This window comes from Urocitellus parryii, chromosome 4 (assembly GCF_045843805.1).
Source record: "Urocitellus parryii isolate mUroPar1 chromosome 4, mUroPar1.hap1, whole genome shotgun sequence".
Lineage (NCBI taxonomy): Eukaryota > Metazoa > Chordata > Mammalia > Rodentia > Sciuridae > Urocitellus > Urocitellus parryii.
This window is the reverse complement of record NC_135534.1, coordinates 23,218,557-23,228,382: the sequence shown is the minus strand read 5'-3', so window position 1 is coordinate 23,228,382 and position 9,826 is coordinate 23,218,557. Positions and strand designations below refer to the sequence as shown.

Below are 9,826 nucleotides of genomic sequence, written 5' to 3'. Positions count from 1 at the left end.
CTAGAGTTCTGAGTTGTGATTCTCCTATTAGTGCTCGGCAGAGGCTTCATACAGTGTCCCTACTGACAACAGACACAAGTATTACTTACACTAAGTGAGTGTTAAGTATTATTGCATCTCCTGGATCATAAGGTTCAAGTGTTAGAGCAGCTTACACGACAACCTCAACTCACTGCACAGTCTTCTGTTGACCTGGCCCACACTCCTTATCAGCAGCCTTATAGTTGATTCTGTAGAGTTGCATATTCAAATGTAGTATAACTTACCCAGCCAAAAGCAATGCACCTTTTGTCTTTCACCTTGGAGTGAATATCTCAACATGCCCCACAAACTTCATTGATGTTGGGGACCCCTGAATTTTTGTGGGGTTTATCTCCCAGACATGTGTAGTTCACACATGTCTTACTAAAGTATCTTAAATACTTTCTATCTTCTCATCACATCCAATCTGCATATTGTCATCATGATAGTAGACCTGTGATATGTTCTTCAGGATGATGTGTGGACTATTATGATCACATACAGTAGGAGGACTGAGCTACCCCTGAGGCAAGACTTATAAGAGTGTACTGTTGGCCCTGCCAAGTAAAGACAGATGTTCCTTGCAAGCTGATATGGAGGAAAAGGCAATATCAAGGTCAATAGCAGCATACCTAAAGCAAAGGTCATGTTAACTGGTTCAGTAAAAGTAGTATATCTGGGACAGCAGCTGCTTTGGCATCACCACCTGAATGAATTTACAATAATCCACAGTTATTCTCCAAAATCCATTTGACTTCTTCACACGTCAACAATGAATCAGATGGAACTGTGATAGGCATTATCATCCAATTTTCCAAGTTTTTGGCTATGGCATTAACTTCCAAAATTCCCCCTGGGGATGTGGAATTGATGCTGTTTACCATCTTAGTAGCAAGGGGAAGTTCCAGGATTTCCACTTAGCCTTTCCTACCAACTCGCCATCAGTCTATAGGCCAGAGAGTCAATATGGGTTTTCTGCACATTGCAAAATACGTCTAATCCAGTTATGTGGTCAGGAACTGTGGCTATAATCATAGAGTAAAACTATGAGACAACTGCAACTCAACCTTGAGCTATGATTCTCTCTCACCTGACCAGTGTAAGTCCTCGATTTTGCAGATGCTCCACAGTGGTAGTTTAGGTTCCTGAGGATTAGCCTCAGTTCTGAGCCAGAGTCCAGTGACCCCTAAAAGGTCTGGGTATTTATACTTCTCATCATGTAGTTTTTCTAGTAAAAAATGAAGAGTTGGAGGAAATTTTAAACTATATACTTGTGTCAGTGGTGGGATATCCTCCCTTGAGCAGACCTGGCCTCCTCTTCAATTAAGAGATTTCAGCCTGTGCTATAACTTAGGTCTGGAAACTAGGTGGCAGACAACGTCTGTCCACTTTGGGAATTCAGGTCGAGTTTTTGGCTACTAAACTGAGGTTTCTTATTTTTTTTTTTGTATTAGATAGATCAATAATTTAATAGGGGACTTATCTATTTCACACCTAGAGATATAAGGGTAACTTCTAAAGATCCCTATAGGCCAGGTTTGTTTTTAAAATTACTGAAATATCCCTACTGCTCTATGGAGTTGATGTGCCCACCTTTGCCAACTACGTGCTGCCACTTGGCCTTATCACCTTCACAAAAAATCATGGAGCCCAATACAGTGGTGGCATCCATATGGTCATACCTCCCTTACAAAGGAGAGAGCACATACAGAGCTCTGCAGGATATTGAGAAATACTTTATAGTGAATACTATTCCTTCCCAACAGATGCCTTAACATTCACAGGAGAAACTTGCAAGAACACAAGCTGAACTAACATTGTAAATGTGCCCACAGGGAGATGTTAATACTTAGAGAAAGGAGTATCTTCTGGGCCTTCTTGAGGGACATAGCTTTTATGTTCAGGAACAAGTCAAGGTCATAAATGATAAATCTAGTCCAACAATTCTCCCTCTTGACTTTGGGCTTCCTCTTCCACATCATGCTTTAGCATCTCAATAGTATTAACTATAGACCACCGTTGAGTTAAAGTTTCAGTAAATCCAACCAACTAGTTGCTAAGAGTCACCTCCAGATGGATGAGTCGACACAGTAAGTCTGCAAGTCCATCTCTTGTAAGCGTGTCCACATGAATTAATTAGGCTTGATCTAATATTACGTACTCCTTTCCTTAGATTAGAACACTTAGAATCTACTTCCACATTTGTTTCCCAGGTTTCTGCTAATACATATTAGCAAAATCTTCTAATTCTTTTGGAGTGCAAACTATTCTCTCCTGTATGATAGTGTGTAAAGGCCCAACTACTGCACTGACATTTGAATCTAGATATGGGACTAGGGGCAATGGGACAGAAAGAGGGGCAATGGGTTGTGGTGAGTCTTGTGGAGAAGGAACCTCCCTTTTCCAATTATTTGGCCAAGGTAAGGGTTTCATAGCATTTTCAAGCAAAGAATGAGTAGTCTCCTCTGCCATAGTAATAAAGCTACTTTCCACAGTCAACAAAGAATCAGGTGAATTGGATGTTCAAGACTGTCAATTATCTGTGTCCAAGCAGAGTCCTTAGTTCAAGTTTGGAGGTTCCATTCCTTCCCAACTGATGCCTTAACTTTCACAAAAGAAACTTGCAAGTCCATAAACTGAATTAACATTGTAAATGAGTTCAAGGGTGATATCACATACTGCTGGCCACTGTGCACTGAAGATTTCAGCTGAGAGGAGCACAGTAGAAATAGGAACAAGAGCCCCTTCTTATTTTAGTGTTCTTCCTGTATCCTCTGTTGGTGAAGCTTACTGCCCATTGGGCCAAATGACAAGGGAGAAACATTCTAGTGTTCTGAACCAGGCAATGAGGAGTGAGTTTGAAGCTGAGGATCAATGGATTCATCCATAGTACATCTGGTCTTCATTCCTCTCTGATGGTCTCTACCACCACCCTATGATGAAAACACAAGTACTGCAAATAGAAATGAGGAAAAGAGACCAAAACGAGGACATCCAGACCAGAAAGACCATCTTCCTAATACTATATACTTACCTGTATCTGGGATGACCAATCATCTGTTTGCTCAGGACTGACCGGTAATTAACACTTAAAGTCCTGTATCCTGAGAAATCCCTTAGTCCCAAACAAATTGGACTGATTTCTAATGCTACAAGTGTCCCAGACGTTTTCTAACTTTCTGTGCACCAGAACCATCTTGTGCATAGCTAATAATACATGCATGTGATTTTTTTTAAATGCAGTGATTTCAGATGCAAACAGGCCATGGATTGATTTTTGAAAAACATTCAACTTGGAGGCTGAACAAGTGTTAATGATTACTTGTAGGGACTCCTCAATCCAGACTTCTTCCTGTTCCAAAACTATAATCATCGAAAAGAACAAAATAACATCCTTTGGGAGCTATAGCCAAGGTTCCTAAGCCAGCAGACATTGACAAATTACTAGTTGATAGAGGGGAAAAGATAAAAAAAAATACTGTCAGGCCTCCCTCTCCTTTCAATTTTAAGATAAATCATTTTCTCTTCAATGTCAGAAAGCATAACAAAGAGAAATAGATGCTGTGAAAATTGGACTTGACAGTAGCAACAATATGGGTACAATTATAGGGTACACTGAGCTTCCTGCAGGTAACCACTATCTAGTATCAGGTATCCGAACATGGACCACGTTCGGATAGCTAACTTAAATTCAGTGCTATGTTTACTGCTTTCACATCTTAAGTGCATGGCTTAACACAGCCACTTTTAAGAGGCAAGAGCGCAGATGGAGTGAAGAGAAGACACCCTTCTTTAACACTTTTTAGTTTTATTGAATTTCTGTTGTTTTCCAGGCACTGTACTAAAGTCTTTAAAAACATCACTTCATTTAATTCTCCCAACAGTAACCATGCCCATTTAGAAAAAGAAGTGGAGTATCAGCCCCAGGTGATATACACCTACGAAGTGGTGGCATTTGGACTGGAATTTAGGTCTGTTCCCTCGGGCAAACCTTGCTTAACGCTGTAGAGCAGAGACCAACAAGGCGTGATCCCAGGTCCGGTCGTCAATGCTACGATCCAGGCAAGTCCAGGCTGCAATGTGAACATAGAGGACGCGCATCTTAGGCTTTCACTGTTTCAGGACAAAACGCAGATCCGTTGGTTGGGCGCACTATGACCTGGTACTCCAAGTCCCTCGCTCTCCCAACGGCTGCGCTGGGACGCGGTCACTCTTTCCGCATCTCCAGTTTCGAGGAGTTCACGTCCCCAGGACCTGGGCTTAGAAGGCGTGTCTTCACTTCCTCCCTCGACAGACCCCGTCCTCCCGCACCCAAGCACCTTCAATCCCTGCCCTCAGCTTCAACCCGGTTCAGCTTCTTCTGCGCCTCGGCCCTCCAGGCGCAGGGCACGTGGAGCTACCCGGATTCCGAGCCGGGCACCGGAAGCGGCCGCGTTGGCCCGTGACGTCTGAAGGAAGTGCATGACGCCGCGTCCTGTGGTTGGTAGATGCCTGAGTCTGTGCTTCATTCTTAAGGTTCCCCGTCGGACCACAGGCTGCGGAGGGTCAGGCACCCGGGCGCTGCTTTTAGGCGGAGCGACTTTGGATCTCCGAGCCGCGCTCCGCCCGCAGGTGCTCTCTCCGAGCTTTCCGCTGGGGGGTCTCGGGCTGGGGGTGTGAGGGCCGCCCCTGAGGTCCGTTACTGGGTGGCCGCTGGGACACATCCTGGGCTTCCTTAAGGAGAAGGGTCTAGATTAGGGAAAGGAACCAGCCCTGATCCAGGACAAGGCTCGCTTAATCCGCACCCCAACGTAAGGGGGGTGTGTGTATTGATTTCTCTGTTTACTGAGGAAGAAGCGGGCTCAGAAAGGGGCAGTCATCTGTCACAGGTTATGCCGCTGGGAACTGACAGATGTGGTTGGAGCGAGTCCTGGCAGGCCCCAGAGTGCCTGCAGAAGGAGCCTTGAGCTTTCTCTGCACAGGGATCCCGGGCTGGAGGCTAACAGGCAGATTTGGGACGCCACAGTGGAGTGACTGTGGGGTTGGGGATCTGGAATATGATTTTTCAGCAGTTGGCCCCTGACAAATCACATGCTTCCCTGTGCTCGGAGTGTGCGGGTGAAGCAGGCCATGGCCCCTTTGGGGATGACAGCTAGTTGTTGTGTTAAGATTTTAAGGCCTTAATTCAGAGAAAATGCCAAACAGGGACACGCATCTCGTGGGACTAGAGAACTGGTTTTAATTATGTCATGTACTCCTATAGGCAAATGGCAACCCCTATCATCTCCCTACTTATTAAAGGAAGTAATTTTTATCATCTAGGAGAAATTGTTAAACGTAAGATTCCTGAGCCCAGCTCAGCTCTATTGAATCTGAACGTTTGGGGCATGGGACCTGGGAATCTGTAAGCTAAACAAGCTATACAATGAACTTGTTACTTTATTTACAGAACTTGAGATGTGAACCTTTTTAAGACCCTTAAAGAAGCGAGTTATAGATTCAGAACATGTGGCCTGACATCCTTTGTTTTCCTTTTTTGTAGCTGTGAATACTTCTGTACAATGGGTTAAGCTTTTATTGACAAAAATATCAAGACAGTGTTACTGGCTGTTATGAGGTGGATTTTTTTCAATTAAAGACTGGAACTTATTTAAATTTTAATATTAATATACCCACTATTAATTTCCTCAACATACATACTGGCACATTATCTGCAGTGTTTTTATTTTTTATTTTTAGTTGTAGTTGGACATAATACCTTTATTTTATTTATTTATTTTTATGTGGTGCTGAGGATCTAACCCAGGGCCTTGCATCTGCTAGGCGAGTGCTCTACCACTGAGCCACAACCGCAGCCCTACAGTGTTTTTTATAAAGAATAACACCTTTATCTATCCTAAATCAGATTTTTCTGGAGGCAGGCCATAGATATTTTTAATTTTTTTTAATATACTGGATTTTTTTTTTTTGGTACCAGGGATTGAACCCACTGAGTCACATCCTCAGCCCCTTTTTATATTTTAGATATAGGGTTCCCCTAAGTTGCTTAGGGCCTGGCTAAGTTGCTGAGGCTGGCTTTGAACTTGTGATCCTCTTGCCTCAGCCTCCCAAGCTGATGGGATTATAGGTGTGTTCCACCACACCTGGCCATACTGGAGATTGAACCCGGTGGTGCTCCACCACATCTCCAGCACCCACTTCCCACCTTTAAGGCAGAGTCTTTCTGAGTTGCCTAGATTGGCCTTGAACCTGCTTCAGCCTCTTGAGTAACTGGGATTACAACACGTGCATACCATTGTGCCCTGATTTTCTTTTTAAATTTTATTTTTAACTGACTAATGATAATTGTATATCGGATACATATTGATGTTTCAATATATGTTTACATTATAGAATGATTAAATCAAGCTAATAAATTTATCACCTAATAAACTTATCATATTTGTGGTAAAAACATTTAAAATTGATTCTTAGCAGTTTTGAAATGTACAGTCACCATTTCATGTATTAGATTACTAACACTCCTCTTGTCTAAATGAAACATTGTACCCTATGACCATTGTCTTTCATTTCCCCCTTCTGTCCCTGTCTCCTAGCCACTAATAATCACCATCTACTCTTTACTTTTATGAGTTTGACAGATTCTACACCAGTATTTGTCTTTCTATGCCTGTCTTATTCACATAGCATGAAGTCCTCCAGGTTCATTTGCCATGGGTGTTTTTTGTTTTGTTTTTGTTTTGGGTACCACAGATTGAACCCCGGGGCACTTTACCGCTGAGCCACATCCTCAGCCTTTTTTAATTTTGAGACTGGGTCTTGCTAAATTGCTCGGGGCCTCACTAAGTTGCTGAGGCTAGCTTTGAACTTGTGATCCTTATGCCCCAGACTCCCTAGCCACAGGGATTTACAGGCATGCTCCACTGTGTCTGGCCCGAGGGTGCTTTTAATAAGCTTCTAGGGATGCTTGATAATGGAATATGGAAATGTACTTGGAAACTGAATCTTAGCCTATTTCTCAACGTCCATATAGGGGACAATGGGAGTATTACAGCTTCCTTATGTAATTTGTGATAGTTCCTGGTTTTAGAATTTCTTAATATGCATGTCTGAAAGAAGTAAAAGTACTATGATGAGCTTCCAAAGGATAAGTGAGCAGTCCCAAGTGACTTAGTAGGCTCCTTGTTTGAGATGTTGTGATGACAGAAATGGATTTATGTAGAAACTCTGATTGTTATTGAGCCATCTCTTTTGCCTGAGAGGATTATAATTACCTCTTAATAGGATAAGCTTTCACAATCCTAACTAAAAGGGCTTTTTTTTTTTTTTTTTAACAGCTATCTTTGTGTGGTCTATATCAGGAATGAAATCATCTGAAAGCTCAGAGCAGAAACCTTTTTGGTCAACATGGAAGACAAAAGAAGGCGAGCCCGAGTGCAGGGAGCCTGGGCTGCCCCTGCCCAGAGCCAGGCTGCAGCGAAGCCAGGCAAGAACCTGTAGGACTTGTGGGGGGGTGTTCATGGGTGTGGACAGCTATCATCCTCTTTTTTTATATATCCTTTTGGCTTATAATAAACTCCCATTTCAGTTGATGTTAAGGAATTGTTTAAAACATAGCTGGCATTTTGTCTGATTTTGTTTATGATGAGCTAAAGGTCAGTCTTTAGTGTTCCTCATATTTAGTCAGTACCTCAAACCCTTCACAGTGTGCAAGGTCTTCTATTGACTTTACCAATTAATTTGTGATGTCATAGATATTGTCTCCAAGTGGGTTTTATTGGTCCTTACCCAGCAGAAGTTTATGGGAACGGACTTTTCCTTGGCTTAAGGTGATCCTTCTCCTATTTCAGCTACCACTGCTAGGAGCCATCTCCATCAGACTTCTAGTCAGACCTGGAGGAACAAGGAGCCTCATCTGTCTGACAGAGAGTTTGTGTTTAGAGAACCTCAGCAGGTAAAGTCTTGTTTCTCCTTCAACAGTAACAAACATAGCAGGGACTCAGATAGTGACTGAATAAATTTACTAATGAAGAACAGAGCAAAAATTCTATAATAATTAAGGAATGTGAAATATTTCAGTTCCCTCATATGTCTGAGGATTATTTGTATTCTTCCCCAGTTTATGGTCATATGTTATCTCCCCACCCTTTTTTTTTTGGCAGGGAGACTGTTCCATTAGTAGATGGGTGAACTTACGCCATGATTTGGGCTTGCGTGGGTAATATGAGTTCTCACAATTCTAAACCATGCTGTCTCCAGTGATACTACAGCAGATGTCTTTGGAATTGAATTGAAATTTCATTTATTGTAGCAAAATGCTTGAGTCTCTTCTGAAAAAAGAGTAGGTTCACTTTTTAATGTTTCTCTTACTTATTTTTTTTTCTTTTTTGCTGTGCTGGGGATTGATTGCAGGACCTTGCACATGTTAGGCAAGCGATCTATATCCCAGTTCTCACTTTTTAATAATATGGGGGGAAAAGGAGTTAAAAATCAGGCATCTTGCTAGAGTAATTATTGCAAAAATAGTTACCAAATGTCCTTATTTTATGATGTCTTCTTTTTTTTTTAATCTCCTTTATGTAAAGAAGGTTTTTCCAGATCTGCTGGCCAGTGGGAAAATTGATTAATTCTAATTGTATTTTTCTGTCTGCTAGTAAATCTTCTTCTTTGAAGAGTGGAATTGAGGATCTCTGATGGGATAGTGAGAGGTGGGAATAAAAAAGGGATAGTTATAAACCTGATTTATTTTGACCAGAAATGAGAAGATGTGGTGAATGAGTCTCCTTGAGGATTAGGAATCACTCAAGAATTAAAATCTGCCTGTTTCCTTGCAGGTAGTACGTAGAGCCCCAGAACCACGAGTGATTGAGTAAGTAACTTGCTGCCTTCCTGTAATTGTTGCCCACAATGAAAGGGAGAACCCAGGATCTTTCCCTCACTCTGAACTTTCTAGCTGGATGAGAATGGCCCAATAAGTGTCTTAAGTTTAGGCTGGAATGTGTCCATCTCAGATGTCTTTGAACTTGATCTTTTGGGAGAACTTTCTGAATCTGCTGATCATATGGAAAATGCAACAAGACCTCAGTACATTAAATTTTGATTCTGGTATAGATTTCCTGGCTGTATTTCATTGATATCTGCCGACAGTAAGCTAAAACATCTCTTGCTAAAGACAGAGGGGAATTTTTTCTGAGTCATCTGACCATGGCTTTTTGAGAAGTCTTGAAGTACCATTTTACTAGTTGTGCTCATGAGAGCTGCTAGCAATCCAGATGACCTTACACGCCCATTTATTAAAACCACATGATTGTTTCATAGCAATTTAAATGATACTAAATATTCCTCTTGTATTGATCTGTGTCAAAAATGGTTCTTATCCAAAATTGGAGAGAGTTGCTTTGCCTTCTCTCCTGGTTCTCAGTTTCCATCTGATATAAATAAATTGTCAATAAAACCTATCCTGGGCTGGGGTTGTGGCTCAGCCGTAGAGTGCTTGCCTAGCAAGTGCGAGGCCCTGGGTCAATCCTCAGCACCACATAAAAATAAACAAAATAAAGATATTGTGTCCAACTAAAATAAAAAATTAAAAAAAAAATAAAACCTATCCTTTCATTTTAGCAAATTAGCTTTAAGTGTGTGTTCTTACCCATGAGCCATCTGTTATGTTATTTGGCTATTTAAGCCAAACTGAAATAGCCAAATAACATAACATAACATAGAAGAATTTGAAACCAACACAAATGTCAACATACTTCAAGGAAAATATCTAGTCTTCACTTTGTCACTAGTTAACTTTATAACTAATCCTGAGTTAAGTTCTTCTCAT

At 41.5% G+C, this 9,826-nt stretch overlaps 1 protein-coding gene across 2 annotated transcripts in view; it reads left to right on the top strand.

The window, feature by feature from the left end:
- The first annotated feature begins 4,546 nt into the window (after nt 1-4,546).
- Alkbh3 (alkB homolog 3, alpha-ketoglutarate dependent dioxygenase) overlaps nt 4,547-9,826 on the top strand; it is a 37,954-nt gene continuing 32,674 nt past the window's right edge. Inside the window, exons 1-4 of one of the 2 annotated variants that reach the window (XM_077797468.1) lie at nt 4,547-4,628; nt 7,338-7,486; nt 7,851-7,954; nt 8,835-8,869. In XM_077797468.1, coding sequence (XP_077653594.1) covers nt 7,408-7,486; nt 7,851-7,954; nt 8,835-8,869 — 218 coding nt within the window. In that variant the 5' untranslated portion in view covers nt 4,547-4,628; nt 7,338-7,407. Of the gene's footprint in view, nt 4,633-7,337; nt 7,487-7,850; nt 7,955-8,834; nt 8,870-9,826 lie in introns of both variants that reach the window. The other variant, XM_026405095.2, reaches the window with a different exon arrangement.